Source organism: Brachycentrus maculatus, unplaced genomic scaffold (genome assembly GCF_059751285.1).
Source record: "Brachycentrus maculatus isolate JH-2025_06_01 unplaced genomic scaffold, ASM5975128v1 h1tg000405l, whole genome shotgun sequence".
NCBI lineage: Eukaryota > Metazoa > Arthropoda > Insecta > Trichoptera > Brachycentridae > Brachycentrus > Brachycentrus maculatus.
Genome location: NW_028281154.1, coordinates 685,498 through 706,496, shown reverse-complemented (window position 1 = coordinate 706,496; position 20,999 = coordinate 685,498). Strand labels below are relative to the sequence as shown.

At 31.6% G+C, this 20,999-nt stretch overlaps 1 protein-coding gene across 1 annotated transcript in view; it reads right to left on the bottom strand.

The window, feature by feature from the left end:
* The window catches only part of LOC148302852 (uncharacterized), a 57,958-nt gene extending 37,749 nt beyond the window's left edge, over nt 1–20,209 (bottom strand). The window contains exon 1 of the mRNA XM_088270958.1: nt 20,091–20,209. Within this exon, the coding sequence (XP_088127084.1) occupies nt 20,091–20,105 (15 nt within the window). The 5' untranslated portion in view covers nt 20,106–20,209. The remainder of the gene's footprint in view (nt 1–20,090) is intronic.
* Nucleotides 20,210–20,999: the final 790 nt, after the last annotated feature.

The following is a 20,999-nucleotide window of genomic DNA, read 5'->3' as shown; positions in this document are numbered from 1 at the left end:
CCCCAGAATTGGAACTAGAAATGTCAGTAAATCGAAGTGAAGACAATATTTATTATAAATTAAAACGGTGACAATATTTATTATAAATTAAAACGGTAAAAGTTAAATCGTAAATATTCTACGTAAGATGTAGTCACATTGGTGTATTATCCATCCATTTTTAATTAAATTTTATGGATTTTAAGAGACAGTGGTCGCAGATCATGTAAGTAGAAAACTTTTGAAATCACCCTAGAATTGGAGGTAGAAATGTCAATAAATCGAAGTGAAGACAATATTTATTATAAATTAAAACGGTGACCGTAAAAATTAATGTAAATATTCTACGTAAGATGTAGTCACATTGGTGTAATATCCATCCATTTTTGAATAAATTTTATGGATTTTAAGAAACAGTGGTCGCAGAATCATGTAAGTAGAAAACTTTTGAAATCACCCTAGAATTGGAGCTAGAAATGTCAGTAAATAGAAGTGAAGAAAATATTTATTATAAATTAAAACGGTGACCGTAAAAATGAATGTAAATATTCTACGTAAGATGTAGTCACATTAGTGTAATATCCATCCATTTTTAATTAAATTTTATGGATTTTAAGAAACAGTGGTCGCAGAATCATGTAAGTAGAAAACTTTTGAAATCACCCTAGAATTGGAGGTAGAAATGTCAGTAAATCGAAGTGAAGACAATATTTATTGTGAAGTACACGGTGACCGTGAAAATGTATGTAAATATCCTACGTAAGATTTGGTAATGTTTTCTCCCTAGTCTAGACGTAGCACATCGTTAGCCATTTGCAACGAATAATAATTATAACAGCACGTTGCTTTTGTTATGATATTTACGTAGTTCGTTACACGTTATACCCCGCTGCCTGCTTCACTTGTTGCAACGATTAACTTTTTGTTGAACAGTGCTCAGACACAAACTACTCGAACGTAGGCGGAGTTTGATGCCTGCTCCTGCGTTCAGCATTTTTGAGTTCTCGAAAGCGAAGACTGAAGGGCCATCGACAAATTATTAAACTTCAGATTAGATAACGAGGAATTTACAAAATATGTAGGTGAGAATTAAATGAAAAAGAAAGCATATAAAGCATGTATATATGTGTATGTATGTACCATATGTACATTTATGTATGTATGTACACACATATATATATATATATATATATATATATATATATATATATATATATATATATATATATATATATATATATATATATATATATACTAAAACTAACTAACTAACCATCACGCCGCTTCACCGCAGGGGTAGGCAGAGAGATTAAAATGCCACACCACTCTGTCCTTGCAAACATTCTTCGCCTCTTCCACGTTAATGCATCTCCTCATACATACCTGCCGATTGTTACGACTCCTAACCTGACCACTTTCAAGTATTTGGTATACCTGATCATGCCATGTTTTTCTCGGTCTTTCTCTGCTCCTTTTTCTAATTACATTCGCCTCATAAATTCGTATATATATATATATATATATATATATATATATATATATATATATATATATATATATATATATATATGTATATATATATATGTGTGTGTGTGTGTGTGTGTGTGTGTGTGTGTGTGTGTGTGTGTGTGTGTGTGTGTGTGTGTGTGTGTGTGTGTGTGTGTGTGTGTGTGTGTGTATGTGTAATAAAGAACTTAGAAGAATTTGAGTAGCGTGGTTGTCAATCATGGGTAGAATTGGAGAATGTTACATGTGTGCAAATAAATCACTTAAACCAGCCTATGATGGTCATAAACCCCGTACATGCCCAGACTTCTATATTCTTCTTCATCTATGTCGAGATGTCAAAAAAATGATATCAGTATATAATAATAAATGTTTGTTTTTTGGTATTTTTTACGCGAGGAATACCTACTGTTTTCGCTTTCAGGCATGATTCGACCAAGTCACAATAACAAAACCGTTCTTAGAAAAAAACTAAACGATATCGGGAGGTTCGCAGTACTCCGCTTGTACGCTGATCACCAAGTCTGCGCGATTATTGGCTTCTTTAATCGGTTCCGCGACTGCGCGTAGAAAGTGAAACCTTGGAGTAAACTTGACCGAGTGTAACATTGAACTTGCTGGGAGCAGGAAGAAATCCACGAAGGCTGCTTATGAAAAAAGCCCTCGATGGGGCTTTGATTGGATAAATTGAGCTCCTGACGAATGACACACTTTGACATATGAGAAAGTTTTACATGAAAGAATTATTATTTAATGTTTAAATCAAGATTTTTCGCAAGGCAATAAAACAGCATGTAACAGGTATTTAAAATTTTAGCTATAGTAATGTAAGTTATATCCTATTTCGCGCGTCAATTGGCATATGAATGTTGATTTCTTCCGTAAACAATAAATCATTCAGGCTTTTAATGTAAAACTAAAATAACAACACCATTTAGTATATTTTTTAAATTAAGATATATCCTTATATGTTATTGTTCTCTGTTGGTTTTCCAAATAAATAAATAAATAAATAAAATAAACAAAATAAAATAAATAAAGATTTGTAGTACTAAGCGCGTTTGGCCTCCGTACTGGAGGATCGAGGTTCGATTCCCAGAGGGGTCAAAATAAAATATAGATTTTACACTCTTATATTTATTTTATACTGCGCTAGACAAGTACTTGAAGCGAAGGACAGATCACTTAATAATTAACGATCAAGATAACATTGCGTCGAGATTATACATATATTGTAAGTTTAATTTACTGTTGTTAATATTTTAATTATTGAATTATTGAAATGTTTAAATAGATTGCTAAAGTTGTCGAAATCACAGCATCTACATTTATTGTTTAAAATATTATTATTATTTTTTGTATCAGATATTGCATTATTCACCCTACAAATGATATATCAATATTAAAGGTGTCTTTACTTGATATGAAACATGAATGGTTTTTTTTTTGTATGAAAGAAGATAGAAGTCCGAGTATCCCAGGGCTTACGACCTACCATTTAACTGGCTTAAGCAATCACTATATACACTTATGTAAAATTCACCATTTACATGTGAACTTATTCGGAAAGAATCTCTCCTACGTTCAAATTAACCAAGCTATTATATAATAAATACTTTCTTACAAATTTCTCAAATGATGGCGCCACAAACACAACACTATACTATTGCATATATACAGGTTCGCCTCTATAGTGTAATGGTCAGCACGCTCGGCTACCGTTCTGGAGGTCCCGGGTTCGATTCCCTGGGGGTCGAATAAATATAAGTGATTTTTTCAACCTAATATTTATTCCATATTACCCTGGACTGGTACCTGATGCGGAGGGCTGGTCACCTTTCCTTCATGTGTTAACGATCAAGATAACACTGCGTTTGTATGATGCAGTGCCCTATGCACCATTTGGGTGCGGATAAGGGTTTTAATGCAAAATATATGTACAGGTTTCCAAAATAAATGCAATATACATGTACAATGTTGACAGGCGTGCCGTGGCGTAGTTGGGTAGACGCTCGAATCCGAGACTGGCGTCGCGGGTGCGATTCCCGCCGATTGCAAAATAAATCCAAGAAAAATTTATTTTCAATTAGTGTGGGTGTTTGTGCTGTATTTTTCATATTCACCATCCTTATCCTTACTATCCTACCAGCAGACAAACTTCTGAAAACATAGATTTTGCGGGTTATTCCTTTAAAAAAATGGGCAGAATGGTGAACGTTCTACAAATGTAAAAAGTGATCGCTTAAGCCAGCCAAATACCAGGTCGTAAGCCCTGGGATGCTCAGACTTAATCTTCTTTCATATGTTAAGAAGGATAGATCTTTCATATGACGTTGAGGCACCTACAACATCAATATTGTTACTGAATTAAAAGTCGTAGTACTACAAGCATGCAATGGGTACAAAACGCAAGTAATAATGGAGAAATTACAGGCTATGGGTGAGTTTATGGTGGTTATTCCACTAATATTGCCTATTCACCATTTACCATACACTTACAGCGCTGCTGATTGTAATAATGCATCCATAAACACATAATTGAATACTCGCTTGAGCCATGGGAAGCTCTGTATGCAAATTCAGACAACTCGACATCATAATGCAAAACCCGGTTAGAAATAAAATCGTATATGAAATGCCATTTTGTACTGACAGCTGTGTAACAGATTATGATTAAATCAACTCTCTACGAATGATTTAACACGGTTACAAATTATTAATTATTTTGAGATAAAATCGATTAATGTAGCGTTATTACCCATTAACATCAATAATTAGACATGTAACCACTGTGCAATTGATAATAAAAATTATATAAAACAAATTAATGTATTCATTTATGCACACTATTTTTTTGTCCGCCTCCGTAGTGTAATGGTCAGCATGCTCGGCTACCGTTCTGGAGGTCCCGGGTTCGATTCCCAGGGGGGTCAAATAAATATAAGTGATTTTTTCACTGTAATATTTATTCAATATTACCCTGGACTGGTACCTGAAGCGGAAGGCTGATCATCTTTCCTTTATGTGTAAACGATCAAGATAACACAGCGTTTATATGAAGCAGTGCCCTATGCACCATTGGGGTGCGGATAAGGATTTTTTTATTTATTATTTTTAGGAATGAATTGAAGAAAAAATTAACACAAAAAAATATATATATAGTGTTATACGTAGTTTAGTTTAAAACGTTACTTTTCTAGAATAATCGACTTTTATCTACTTATAATCTATAAGAAAATTTTGTGTAATTATATTCTGACATACAATATCATCTGTTGTTTATTCACAAGATTTTGAGTGTGTTCAAATCCTTGTTCACAAATCTGTGTTTCTCCCACTTAGGAGTAGTAGAAACTCATAATAAAAATTGAAAATCATAATTAAAGGCGTCTCTTAGTTAAGAAAACAATTGACGAAGAATCTTACATACGTTTGAATAAGGGTCACTGCTAAATAAAATCTGACGCAACTCAACAATAGATGCTGTCGAGAACTCACATATGAAAGAACGTGTCAATTATAATAAACATATATTTATACATACATATATAGTGTGTCCAAATACGTTTTTCAAAAATCTAGATTATCTCCGCTTAGGGGTTTTTTTAAAACATTTTTGACATGTCAACATAGATGAAGAAGAATATGAAAGTCCCTATTCTATACGTTAAATATCTGGCTATTATGAATTCCCATGTACTATATCTAGAATTTGATCAATATATATATAGAAGTCACAAAAATTGAGTAGTGTGGTCGTCAATCACGGGTAGAATTTTTGAATATTACACGTGTTAAGCCTATGATGGCCCTCTAAATGCTCAGACATAATCTTTGTTGAGATGTCAAAAACGTTACGGATATATTGAACGAACGATTTGAACGGTCGAAAGATACCTAACGTGATTTTATTATACGGCAATGTCCATGTTATAACCTTAAAATTTCGTAAATAAATAAATTAGAAAAAATAAATAGTAGTTTCACATTCAAGATTTTAATAAACCAGTTCTAACATTTCAGTATAAGATGTGTTAAACTGTTCACCTACATATCTACTCCATTAAATGCATCAAAACTGTATCATCTATCCGAAGCCACTCTTGTTTTTACTTTTAACCCACTTAATATATTCGTGTTAATAGATGTAATGTAATAAATTACTTCAACATATCGCTCACTCCTTTCAAGAACGTCATAAATCAAAATACTTGATTTTTCAGGAGAACGTTTTTAAAGTTTAAAAATATAACACAATGTGTTAAAAATAAATATCAAGCCACTTACTGAACTTTTTACTGTGCAACAGATCTTTTTAGGTAAAACCTGATGGTTTTTTCTCCATTTGAAAAATATATAGTTTATTTAAAAAAAAATTAAGCAATACCTTTTCTTCAAAATGCAATAACAACACTTTCTGCCCTGGAGTGGGTAAATATTAAGTTAAAAATATGCCTCTTTTGCTGGGATATAGTACATTTTCTGGGCATTCCGAAAACATGCACAACTGAAAATTGACGAATTTTGATTTATGACGTTCTTGAAAGGAGTGAGCGATATATGTTTCATACAAAATTAATATCTTTACATATATCATATACCGTATTTGAAGATTTTTGTTCTAAGATATTTATCGTTAGCTTTGATACTACAACACATCTGCTGTATTATTTACCAGTGTTTTTAAATGTTCGACCAGTCAACGAAATTCTATACAAATCGTAAACCAAATGTTCATCTTCTGTACCCTGTCTAAGTATTCACCTATGGCCATAAATTTATATTAATATATTTTTTTGATATTTTATTATTATTTAATCTTTTGGACAATACGGGTGATATTTATGTCAATATTACATATAGGTGTCTTAACTTGATGAAAATTGATTTTTAAGATGAAAAATCTATTTTTACACGAAACAAGATGGAAGTCTGAGCATTCTAGGGATCACTACTTGGCAGTTGGCTCGTTTATGTTCGATTGGATTAAGCCATATACAAATTTCTCATCTGAAGGCATTACTATCAGCCAAAATTCCAAATCTATCAAATAACAGGTAATATACGAAAGAAATCCAACAGCAGCGCATATGTCTTTCAAAAATTAATTCAATAATGAGCAGAATGAACGTTATACAAGTGTATAAAGTGATTTTCCTTCTTCTTCTTCTAACCCTGATCCACACCCAATGGTGTATAGTGCACTTTATCGTATCGACGCAGTGTTATCTTGATCATTACTTTCATAAAAGCAAGGTGATCACTCCTGAGTTTACTATATATTATTATATTGATAAGACTTCCATATTTAGTCGTATAAAAACGTAAGATGCTTCATCTGAAGTAAAGACACCTATAATAGAAATATAGTCAAACTCGGTTATTACGAGCACGGATATAGCGAGATCTCGGATATAACGAGGAAATATTCGCTAACATTTTGGTTTGTGATTATCTCCATACATTTGAACACGGTTACAACGAGCTACTTCTCGACCATAAGAGTAAAAATATTGCCAAAAAAATCTTCAAACTGTTAATGTGTCGAATTTAAAAAAATACCATTTTCGACCCTAAGCAATGAAATCCAACCGGGAATAACTAGGCCAATGCTGCTGGGATCGGCTTACGTTTATGACAATTGTTAAGATACTAAGTACATAATTGGTGTTTTTTGCCGACAGCATTTAAAAAGTATTCTTCTCTTTTTCAGTTTTAATATTACAATTTCATTATATTTCGTAAGCGTAAGCGGTCTGAAATATGATTTTTTTTAATCAGTTATTAGAGACTCGAAGTAACTGAAACTGGATTGAAGGAATAGCAAGAGTGAAAATTATTTCTCTAATATATAACGACTAATTGGTTGATTTTGAACCACAATCCACAATGAACTAAATAAGATTACATCGCCAACAGACATATCTATCAATTTGTCATGAATTAAAGTAATTAAAAAGAGGCGTTGTAACAATCGGAAAAAATAAAAATCAGGTTAAGCGATAAATTCTGTTTGAGGAGAATACGAAACCTAGGCTCTAGAAATGTGAAAACGTATTGTAAAATAGTTCCAAACAAAAGAATCAAGTAGCGACTATTCTATGGGCGTGACTTTGGTACATTATAAGTATCATTATTTACCATAGAGATGAGAAAACAACATTCCCATTGAAATATGCATCCATACTCTCTGTAATTGTGTGCTTGACTATTTTCCATCGGGAACGATTTCAAATTAAATACTTTTGTAAAGGAATACACGAGCATCTCAGTGTAAAGTAGGAAAACGTATTATGCTTGCAGATGAAAAGAGTACGCGACTTTTCAATTCGAAGAAGCGAAGAATGTACAAAATATAAACAATTCGATACAGATCGATTGCGCTCAATATTTGTAATGCGAGAATTCTTATATAACCACATAAATAAGTGTAATATATCGCTCACTCCTTTCAAGAACGTCATAAATCAAAATACTTGATTTTTCAGGAGAACGTTTTTGAAGTTTAAGAATATAATACAATGTATTAAAAATAAATATCAAGCCACTTACTGAACTTTTTACTGTGCAACAGATCTTTTTAGGTAAAATCTGAAGTTTTTTTCTCCATACGAAAAATATTTAATTTTTTGAAAAAAAATAATTCAACAATGCCTTTTCTTCAAAATGCAAAAACAACACTTTCTGCCCTGTAGCGGTTAAATATTAAGTTAAAAATATGCCGCTTTTGCTGGGATATAGTGTATTTTTTGGGCATTCCGAAAACATGACAAATGAAAATTGACGATTTTTGATTTATGACGTTCTTGAAAGGAGTGAGCGATATATTTTACACAACTTATAGGAGGTCGATATAACTGCTTTAAAAATATCTTTTCATATTTTTAAATTCAAACAACATTTTTTTAAACGAATTCATTCAGTAAGTAGGTAACTTCTCAAACAAACAAAATAAAATCTATCCATTTAAAATTAAGGTTGTACTTGGTAAATAGTACTAATTCATTAAAATCTAATATGACACGTTTTTGACATATTATATTTCGCATAATTTTCAAACACCGCATGTGAAGTCTAAATTAAGGAGTTGTGTCCTTAGGACGTTGAAGGATGAAGGATGTAGGAGCTTTTTTTATCTTTTTTTATCAGTTATATTTTCACAATAAAGGGGAGGTTTTAGTCATTGTCAAATTGGTAATCATAGCTTTATGATTATTTACATGATTTAACCTTCAACTTCCCAAGGACAAAATTTAGACTTCACACATGCTGTTTGAAATGACATATTGAAACACGTACCGCATTTGATTTTGAGAAATAGTGGTATTTACCGAGTAAAACGTATGTTATAAATAACAAAAAATCCGCTGGATATACGAAAATTCTTCATATTTTACACATTATTGTGTTAATATTAAAAATTCAAGAAACATATTATGTATATGAAAGAAAATCAACTAGGAAAGTGTTTTTAAGCTTTTCTCATTAATATATTATTAGATTAAAACCAATATTTTTAGCTTTTCTTTTTATTTGACCAGCGACCGGGTTTACTTTATTTTTATTTGACCAGCGACCGGGTTTCGTCGTTACCGACATCATCAGACTGGTGGGAGGCTAAACAAATTATGTTATATATAAAACAAGGTAGGAGTTGATAACCATGATTTGATATAATCATCTTCCATTAAGCAAAAAAAATTAGGTTCAATGTTACCCGGGTTTGAAGAAAATTAAGTCGCGGGCCATCGAATAACCCGTCTTAAATATCGTGACAAAACTTAATCGTATGTTAAGGGAAATAAAATGTAATATTGCGAAAAATTGGATTAAAAAAACACGTAACTCAATTTGAGTAATCTGGGTCACCTATTTCGATTGAAAAACAGCACCGTTCTCGTAAATCACATTTTTTTAAAACAGCGGAATCTCAAGATGGCAATCTTACACAGCGCATACTCTCTCGCGTAAATTATGTGACGAAAAAAGCAATTTCAATGTGACACCTGAAATATTTAACGTAGAAAGTTTAAACCGAGGTCACACGAAAATACCGATCTAATTTTGCGGTAATTGTACTGTCATACCCGGTCATTGTTCTTGCTTCGGCTGTGATTCTATATTAGAATAATGTGAATTATTATGTGGTTTGTCTGTTGTCTTGGATAATTTTTGCATCTTATTGTTGTTTTAGAAGGACGCAATTTTATTATAAAATTGGCGAACAAGGAACAACATACATTATGAGTATAATGCAATCAAGATATCCGAGGCTGTCGCTTTTTTTGTCACTATTCAGTATTTTATTTGAATATTGTATGTCAGGCAAAACGAGAGAATGAAAATATGTAAATACATTTTATGGTTATGTTGCATATGTATAATTATTTCACAGATAAAGATGATAACAATTATTGAAAAGATGTCGACCGTCTCTGAAGACAGATTTGACAAAAATCATTTAATTAAATTATCAATTTTAAAAATAAGAATAACGAATTATCTCTCTTTGATGTTTATTTTTTAAGGAATAACCCGCAAACCCTCTACTTTAAGAAGCTCGTTTGCAGGTAGAATAGTAAGGATACAGAAGGTAAACGTGAAAAATACATCACAAACACCCGGACTTATTGAAAAAAAATCTTTCTGGAATTCATTTTGCAATTGGCGGGAATCGAACCCGCGACGCCAGTTTCGCAGTCGAGCGTCTACCCAACTACGCTACGGGTCTGAGCTAACTACCTGCGGTGCCTGTAACAGTTGTTTTGTCTTGCAAAGATAATAAAATAACAGTTTAACAATGCTTTTAGAAGGCGAAATATCTGAAAAAATAATTATATTATAACTGTTTTATGTTTTATTTCATAGTAAAAATGCCATGACAATTAGCAAAGTTTTTATTTTGTCCCTTGTCTAAAATTAAACGTGCTAAAAACACTGCATAAAATAATGTCATGTTATCTTGATCGTCTTATTTTCTAGTTTAAACATTTTTATCGTTTACACTTTAAAAGTCTAAATTGTTATTAATATTGTTTTTTTAGTAATTTTGTAAAAGTAGGTATATACTATCAATAATAATCTAATCTAAAAAGTAATGTATCTTAGTATGTAATCGGATATAAGATGAGTGTGTAGGTAATTATTGTGGATGGATGAGAGAGAAGAAATGTGAGTCAGAAGTGACTGACCGAAGCTATTATATTGTTGAGAAAATAATGATGATGACGATGTTATAAGTCATTTTACTAAATCCTATTAAACTCCATTTAGTGATGCTTCACATTCCGTGAGAATCTCTCGAGACGTTTTTAATAACATTATTTATTTCTCGGATATTTCAATCACTACCAAGAGAGCTTTTAAACCCTCCGTGACAGACATGCTATGGAATTATGCTTATGGTATACTACCCGCTTTGAATAGGGTTCAAAACATCTTTAAAAAAAGTATGCGTCGCATACTTTTAAAATACTACTAAATAAAATTAATCATACCTACCAGTAAAACGTTGTGCCCATTGCAAAATTACACATTTGCAGAACTTTTGTAGTAAAAATAAGAATAAGAAAAACGTAACATCTGTTTATTTAAATATATAAATATTTAAAAAAAATAAAGCAAGTTTTGTTGGTTAAAAAATTGAAATAGAAAAAAAATTATCTAAAAAAAGGAAATATTTGTGTCTTTATTATAAACATAGATATACATATTTCAATTTCATAATATTTTTATAGGCTTAAGCGGCACGTTATTAAAAATAATTTGAACCTATGTAGAAACTTTTACACGAAGTCCGCGACACTAATCACGGGACCACAACCCGATATAAATTTTGTAGCAACAAGGAAGTAATTTTTGCAGATAACCTTATTTGCAAATATCTAAATTATGTAAGTTATCTGAATTGAAAATATTTTTTTTTAACACAAGCGCGTTTTATCCAGTAGGTTTGCGTTCTCAAATATCATTTCCGTCATTTTCAATACAAAGGTGAATGGATATTTTTTTAAATGTTATTTTCTCGTTTTGATTTATCACTACTAACTAAATGAAAGCTTTGAAAATATTTAAATCGATTTATTATTGTAATAAAAATTATTCTTATTCATTATAATAAAAGTAAGGTGGGCCAAAATCACGATTATTTTAAGCGAGAAGTCGATACCCCATAGTCAAACAAATAAATAGCTACTGGTTTGTAAACAATCTAATTCCATCCTACGTTCGATTTAATCTATTTCTTACCTTTTAACAGCTAGAAAAAAAGTATTAGTAAACATTAAGCGTAACTAATAATAGGTAAGTAAGTACATTTAGCCTTAAGTGCGTTAAATTAAAAAGAGTTTCACCCAAATAAATAACGCAGAAATTGGATCACGCGATTTCCTCTCCTCTATAAACAATTTAAAGATAAGCGCTTAATTAATAGGAAGTTAGTTTAGAATTATCACGCAAAATCGAGTTATATTACGACTTTGGCGGATGTCAATAAATAATTCGATTTTCTTATTTTTTAAGCAAATAAATTGAACGTTATATTAAAATGATAAAACCTATTATTAAACGTCGACATACTAAACTAGGTAGATGGACAAATGTATGATAATTTTTTTTTAAATCTTTAGTATTGAAAATCTTGGATATTATCATAAATTAAATAGTTCGTTTAAAATAAAACTCATACTATATATATGCAGCACACAAGTTTTATAATACCTTTCAACCAATGAAATATGAAGCAATGTTCATAAGAAGTTTGGTGACTTCGAAAACTCACTCAAAGGTCTAGAGATAATTAATGATTTTCACTTCCTTAGATCTTAAATTAACAATGAAGGAACTTGCGAAGGAGAGATCACACGTCGTATAGCCATTCCCAAAAGTGCCATGTCTAAGCTAGACAAAATCTCTAAAGACCGGGGTGTGAGTAACAGTACAAGATAAAGCTTGTCAGGAGTTTTTTCCACTCCGTTTTTCTCTGCTTCTGAAACATGGACCATAAAAGCAGCAGAAAAGAGAAAAATTGACGCATTTGAAATGTGGTGTTGGAGGCACATGCTTCGAATCCCATGGACACCTAGATGCACCAACGAGTACGTGTTTTTTACAAAAATAAAATGTGTCCTAATTTTGAACACCAAATTATAATTTAAATTAAACAATTTAAAAGGATCTTGTAGGTTTACTGACATTTTCAGGAGGTTCATTCATAAAGAGCTTTCATTTTAGAATATCTAAGAATGCATATTCTCACTAAGTTTAACACTTCACGAGTATTTAAAAAATGGTTTTAGCTTTCAAAAATAATTTTAAATTTATTAAAAATGTTAAAAAAGACCAAAGTAACTGCACACAAACTCAAAGTTTACATATTAGATGAAATTAATGGTAATAACTGCAAACAGAAAAAGTTTCTACTTAAAATTCATGCAAACGACAGTTAGTCAGAAGAGTGACATTTTATGAAGTACTTTTATTTTTATTTACAAAAAAACCTTTTTGTAAGGGATTTTTTCGATTTCACCAAAAACACAGTTCCGACAGAAAAGGCACACTTAAAATGATTTTTTATATATTTTTCAGAGTTTCCTGTATTTTTGTGGCTTAAAAGTACGCACGGTGAAATTCACCACATTTGATCCCATGACCTGACACATAGCAGCCAAACATGCTAACCGCTGCGCTGCGGAGGCTAATCTAATGATCGGTGATATACCAGGCACCTAACTTTCTACAAATTAAAAACGGCATGATTGTGTTAGGTGTATTGTGGAAATATATTATCAGTTTATAGTTACGTATAAAATCTATTCTGGTATGTATAATTTTATATCGTGGCATTGTTTTATATTGTTATATTTTGTAATGCATTCCTTCTGAATGATACTGCACGCCATGTGCAATGTGCAGAAACGCATATGTAGGTAATATCAATGAATGATTTATTTTGGCTTCCTGGAAGTATATTGTTGACTGAAACCATAAGAAATTTATGTCAACACATGGGATTTTTTTTAGAATAAATATTGATAAAATATTTAATAACTCGACACAGGCTAGAACACTCAAGATGGGTGAAAAACCATTAAAAAGAAGAAGAAAATAATATATATGTAAATATATATATATATATATATATATATATATATATATATATATATATATATATATATATATAAATATATATAAATATATATATATATATATATATATATATATATATATATATATATATATATATATATATATATAAATATAAATATATATATATATATATATATATATATATATATATATATATATATATATATATGTGTGTATATTTAACTTCTTACCATTCAATAACTCTTTTCTTTTCAGAACCATTTACAAATTTATTTCGAATAAAAACTATTTTTTCAACACATTAAAGTGTTAAAAAAAAAAACAATTACGGGATTAGAGAAAATTTCTTAGGTTGCGATTTATCGTATATGGGGCTTTAAAACATTGTGGTATTATCTATCCGAATTTAATTTTGATTTAACCGCGCGTACGGTTTTTGAAAATGATGCGGAATGCATCGAAACACAGGTCACATTAGATTTTAAGAAATATGGGTATTTACAAAGTAAAATTTAAATTTAAATTTTTTTGATTAAAATAATACTATAATTATGTTACTAAAATGATTTATGCAGTTTAAATTATATTTTTTTTAAATAATCAATTTAACTCTATATTGGTTCGATGCAATGTCTTATACACCACTAGGTCTGGATGAAGGTCAGTAGAAGAAGACTTATCGCTCACTCCTTTCAAGAACATTATAAATCAAAATTTGTAAATTTTCAGTTGTGCATGTTTTCGGAATGCCCAGAAGATGAACTATATCCCAGCAAAAAAGGCATATTTTTAACTTAATATTTACCCGCTACAGGGTAGAAAATGTTGCTTTTGCATTTTTAAGAAAAGGTGTTGTATAATTATTTTTTTGCATAAATTAAATATTTTTCAAATTGAGAAAAAATCTTCAGGTTTTACCTAAAAAGATCTGTTGCACAGTAAAAAATTCAATAAGTGGCTTGATATTTATTTTTAATACATTGTGTTATATTTTTAAACTTTAAAAACGTTCTCCTGAAAAATCATGTTTTTTGATTTATGACGTTCTTGAAGGGAGTGAGCGATATGTAACTTGCGATAAACAGAAAAAAGTCTAAACGTATATTTCTTTAAAAAAGTCGAAATGTGCTACTTTCTAGAAAGATAATGGTATAATTTATGTTTTTTATCCAAAATAAAATCTGCTATATGATTTAGTTGCATCAATTCTGCTTTCCATTTCGTAATTATTTAAGAGTAAAACACCTTTAATAAAGGTGTTAGCAAAAGGTTAACAGATATTTGAAAGCAAACATATTTTAATTCTTTGTTGAGGCTCCGAGAGAAATTTACTTGAAAGGTTAACTAGTAATGATATATACAATATTAGAACATACAACGGTAGGTACTTAACTCGTGATTTTCTCAAGTTCAATATTCACGATCTGATCAATAGCTGGTTAACTATAACAGACAGATTAAGGATATGTGTATATCACGAGCTTACGGCTGGTTAGCGATTGAACGTCAGGTAGACGAATCCAGGTAAAGTCAACAGATGCGAGGCTAGCAAAATATACATATTGGAGAAATGACAAGAGATCGTTTATTTTATAAGACATGTAGCGATACAAGCCAAATGTCATATTGTTTATGAAAATTTGTATTGTGAAAGTAATGTACAATTAGTATATGAAAAAAGTTTTATCAATTCATAAGATCATTCCGTTTCAGAGCGATCAATTTTCAAACAATAATTTAAATCTATGGTGGCATTCATTGAGATTCATCTTTGCAAATAATGTTAAAAGCCCCGGACACGGTCAAGTTGTTCATCTGATGTTGCCATGTGGAACATCTCATTGACAGAGAATTTTGAATGACGTGAACCTACACAATTGTATTAACTGTATCCGGGTGCGAATATTTTATGCCTATATGAAACGTATTGTGAATTTGGGGGTCGATTTTTTAAAAAGGAATAACCCGCAAAGCCTCTATATCAGAGATCATCTGCAGACAGGATAGGTAAGGTAGTCATAAAGAATAAGGTTACAAACACCCCAACCAGCTGAAAAAAAATCATTAGTTAATTTTGCAACTGTTGGAAATTGAACCAGTGACGCTAGTTTTCAGTCCAGTCGAGCGTCTACCCAACTACGCCATGGCGCCTGTCATTCAAATAATTTATGTTGAATTCGTCATTTGGAGATGTTGTTTATATAAATTATGATCTCATTACTTGGGTAAGCAATCAGATTAAGACTGTACGTGTATGTAAAATAGAAAATTAAGGCAGGCAACAATTTACCTAAAGAAATGTAATATGTATATGCATTAAAATATAGAAAATCGATTTGTTTGAACGTAAACTTTCGCAATTCGCTTACGCAAGTAAGTTCGCGAGTTGAAGTATTTGTGTCATCCGCAAATTCTCGATATATTTCAGTTAAATCAACACTTCTTCCGGTCGTTACGAATGAATGAGTGAACACAAAGTGTGCTAGTGAAAACGTCACACATATTAAGCAGATCAAGGTTATTATATCGCATCTCCAACTATCTTATATTGCATTAACAACCAAAAGCCGACTTTTCGCTGCAAACCGTAAACGACCAAACACCGATTAGTCGGTTTTTCTACCCTATAGCCGCTTGTGCACTATACGGAATTTTACCGTCTGGCATTCCGGTTTTGAAAAATGAAAGCAACTACGACAGTTAAACGTGATCGAATTTACGCGCAACGTGTTCACACACCGATCAAGAGCACTGATCCGAAGAAAGATGGACAAAAGCACAAGCCAATCATCCGTTTTATATGCTAACTGATGTGCCGGACGGTAAAATTCCGTGTAGTGCACAAACGCCTGTACTGAAAGTAATTCTCCCAATTATGTAAATCACTATATTAATTACAAATAATATTTTTTTTTTAGTTCAATTTGTAATTTGAGCTTTACTTGGAAAATACCACGATTTGAATAGTTTAATTTTGAAATCAATTTTGAGATTTACGTGATTGCGAGACTTATTTCCAGTATGTAGGGAAGACAAGCCGACTAACAATTGGTACAGAAATTATGAATGATATTACTAAAATGTGCATTATTTTTCTATAAGTACAAATTTGCTTAGTGTTTAAGTTAAACCTTAAAAAAAAATGGTTAGTAAAGTGTTAAGCTACTCGAAACAATTATGACCCATCGAACTACGTAGTTTTAGCGCTATGCTGCCTTTTATTGTTATTTTACAACTTCTTCTCGATCGTTAACTTTTGTCAGGCCATCTCTTGTCACCTGTCGGGAGATGAAACCTATCTTGCGCTTTTCTGGCAGAATCTCTCAACTGCATTATCTATGTTAATATTTTCAAAGTACTGCGACCATGAGATAGGGCACATTCAACTAACTATGCCTTCCAAGTCTTTCTCTCGACGCCTCATATGCCTCTACAAAATCGAGGATACCAGAATTGACGATAAACCAGTATTTCTTTAATACGAAATTTAAATTTCTAAACGAAATGTTTCACTTCTGTTCAATATTACCCAGGAGTCAGAGTTACGAAGATTGATAGTATTTCATTTTAATCGCTCCTTTGTTTCCGAACGCAAAGTCATGTGCAGTTCGATCGGGCCACTTTAGTGGGATGGATTTCAACAGTTGTGAAGTGTATGCACCGACATACTTGCTACTTACGGATAATAAACTAGAAAATGCTGACGCCGATCTAATTAATATTATTACTGTGAAATAATCCAGATATTGAGTTGTCTGCTTTTTCCATGCAATATATTGTGGTGACTTGCATAATTGCATAGTTTGAATATTAACGTGTAATATCTATTAAACACTGTTTTACTATCCTCAAAGGATAATCAAGAAGAAAACGGTAACTTGATATTTTAATTTCTTTCAACATTTTGAGTGTGTCCAAATACTTGTTCAGAGATCTGAATTATTTCCAATTATGAGTTATCTCCAATCTTGTGAACTCCCGCATACTGTGTTTCGAGTGTGATCAATATATCTAAAAGTTGATAAGTGATCACTTCACATACGTGCAACATTCACCAATTCTACCCATGATTGACAATCAAACTACTCAAAATTTTGGAACACCCAGATATATGTATTAATCTCGTGACACAGTACATATGAGTTCATAACAGCCACAAATGTTGGATTGAGGAAAGCTTTTATGAAACAGGGACTCTTTTATTTGTATGATGCAAGATCCTTTATTTTATTTTATTTCGACGTTAAATGTAATGTTTTTTGTTAAAAATTATAAATAACGTGTTTGTTTATTCATTGTAATTTTAAACTGTTAAAATGACCATTTTTATTTTTCCGGCTTGAGTAACTAGCCATATTTTGTTTACAAATACATGGTATTATAAAATATAATAAAACAAATAACAAAAAAAAATATTGTGAACAATACAGCGAAATTCTGCGGAGACGATATGAGAGGATCAAAGAGTTTTGCTAGTTGCATTGAGCTGCAACCGCGACTCAATGCGACTAGCAAAATTTATATAAGATAGTACGAATACAGGTATGCAACCATAGTTATTGCTGCATTTTTTCCCTCCCCTATACTACCTGCTATTCCCTATTCATTTCCTTTCCCATAAAGTTATATTTTTCACGCTGAGATCCTTCACATCTATCATTTATATCCTCCCAGTATAAATAAATAAATTCAATACTCGCATGATATGACTAAATCCTGATTATTGCTATTTTATTATTTGTTTCGGCATTCACTTTGTGGTATGACATGATTAAATTAAAAATAAAACACTTGTTTCTTACCACTTGAGGTTTATATATTGTTTCGACTAGTTTCAGAAGCTACAGATGAATCCATCTACAGGTATAAATATAAACTTATAAAAATAAGTTTATCAGTAGCCTCCGAAACTAGTCGCAACAAAATATAATACTTACAAAAGTGGTAAAAAAACAGGGTTTTATTTGTAATATTATCATTGCAATGATCGAAGTTTTAACTATGAACAATTCGTCGATTATAAATAATAACATATATTATATAAAATGTTACAAGATTAAATTAGTTACGCTTCAAATAATTTCTCTGAATGATTATCTACCGCACATGTGGCCAATGTTTCTATTATAATTTATAATCGATTCTTCTGTTAAAGACAGTGACTGGACCATTCTGAAGTGGACCAAATTTATTTTGAAAAACCGGATGTTCATATAGTAGCTTCCTGTTCTTTTCTAATCATTTACCGGTACATATCCGACTGATTTAAGCGCGTTAAAACAAAACTTGATATATTAGATAAGGTAGATTATCTTTTGGCGTTGCGTTGATTTAAATTAGTACACGCTGATAATATAAGGCAATAAATACTTTCTCCTTAAGGCAGTTACAAATTTATGATGTTACTTTTATATGAACCGGTTTTCGTAATATATTGTTTCATTAAAAATTAAACTAGTTTACTAAAAAATATATTTTTAAAGCTGCTACCGTGTATTGGTTGCTTTTAAACTGATGATGACTTTTATACGGTCCTCGAATACGAATATCTAAGAGCAAAAGCAAGATTTGTTGTTCTTCTTGGTGTGTTCTGTTTATAAGAGGGATTAGCCTCCTGTGATGTCGATTTCCAGCTTTTAATCCATCTCTTGGGGTTGGCTGTGCAGTGCTATGTGGGGAGTCTGGATGGTTCCATTCTCCTCACATGTGCATATCATCGTCTTCTTCGTTGCCTTCCCCACCTAACGACATCTTCGATCTTGCATATTTCTCTTATCCTAATGTTACTCCTTAGAGTCTTCATTTCTGACAGTCTAAGCGCGTTTTTTTGTTATGGCGGTGTCCGCTCTGCATTCGATCAAAAGAAAGATTTCATATGATAGATTATACAGGGTAGATAACGCATTGAATGCGTTAAACATATTGAAAGCTTTTAGTTTACTTATCTTTACTTACACCTCTGGACTTCAGTTATCGATTGGCAAAAGCTAAACTGGCAGTGCACAATGGAGTCTTGGTACCAATCCTTAGATATGGAAGAGAAGCATGGAATTAATGAAAAGAATTAGACTGAATGCAGTCAAATTGCGATCTCTTAGAAGAATGTGCAGCAAAACGATGTATGATAGATGTTCGAATGGTGATGAAGAAGCTGTTCCCTTCGAGACCGGTCGACATTAAGTTATAATAAGAAATATTTCATGTAAAGTACATGCCCAAAAAAATAGTATTTATCTATTTTGTCTTAGTTTATTTATTGAATAATTACCACACATTTAAGAATACATGTGTAAATCGAATATTGAAAATTTAAACACTTCACCCTCAATCAAACATTCCCTTCATTAAAATATTCTTAATTTGTTGATCCTATACGGTGCCCTATGCACCATTTGACGCTGACAGAGGAAAAAATACTTTTATAAGAAACAATAAAAAAGTAGAATAAAATATAAATTACCTTAAATAATTTACCTTTAAATAAATAAATAAATTACCTTTTTATTCCCCATGTTGAAAGCAGTAAGAAAAATTCCAAGAAGTCCACAAAAAAATCACGTCAACATTATCTTAGAATAGTCGAGGATTTTTAATTTGAACAGTCTCTTCACAATTTATCACAAAACAGTAAAGGTTCTCCCACAATGTTTTTCACTAAAAGTTTTAAAAATATATTTGTATTTAACGTTATTTATTCAATTACGTTTATTCACCGAGTTATTGTCACTAAAGTCAAATTAAAATCACAAAATATCGATAAAATAGTCCTTCAGGAACAGGGCCGCATCTAGCGATTGGTATTTTTCGATTTGTATGTTTTCGCGGGGTTTCGCGTGTGCGGCGTTTGATTTTCAAATCTCTCTATGAAAGGTCGCCCCGTGTGAAGCTCTCGCGATGGCATTCAAATAATAATAGAGGCGCGCGACTCGAAGCGGCCGTCTTTATACCTATTGACCCATTTCACTTTACCTGGGCCCCCATACACCACCGGCCGAACGCGGCGGACAAACTGCACTCAGTACAGCAGCGCGGAGCTGAATGCAGCCGCGTTATTGGTTAATGGAAAAAATAAGAAAATGCTTTAGAATTGAGAAAACATTCTTCAATAAAACAGTCACTTTTCGCATATAAAATGCATTGTTAACATTGTGGTATTGTAGTTGCGTATATCGATAAAAGATTCGATTAAAAGGTTTTTTTTACGTTGAAAATAACTCCGATAAGCAAATCAAGTACAAATGTTTAAAAAAAACAGAACGTTGCAACTTTCTGACATTTTAGAATATTTCTCGGCAAGGATTTACTGTTCGATCATGAATAATGTTATATTGAGAATCCAGATACGATGTAAAAATAATCTGTACTCATATCAAATATAGTTAGGTATTTAAAAAATAGCTGTAAAA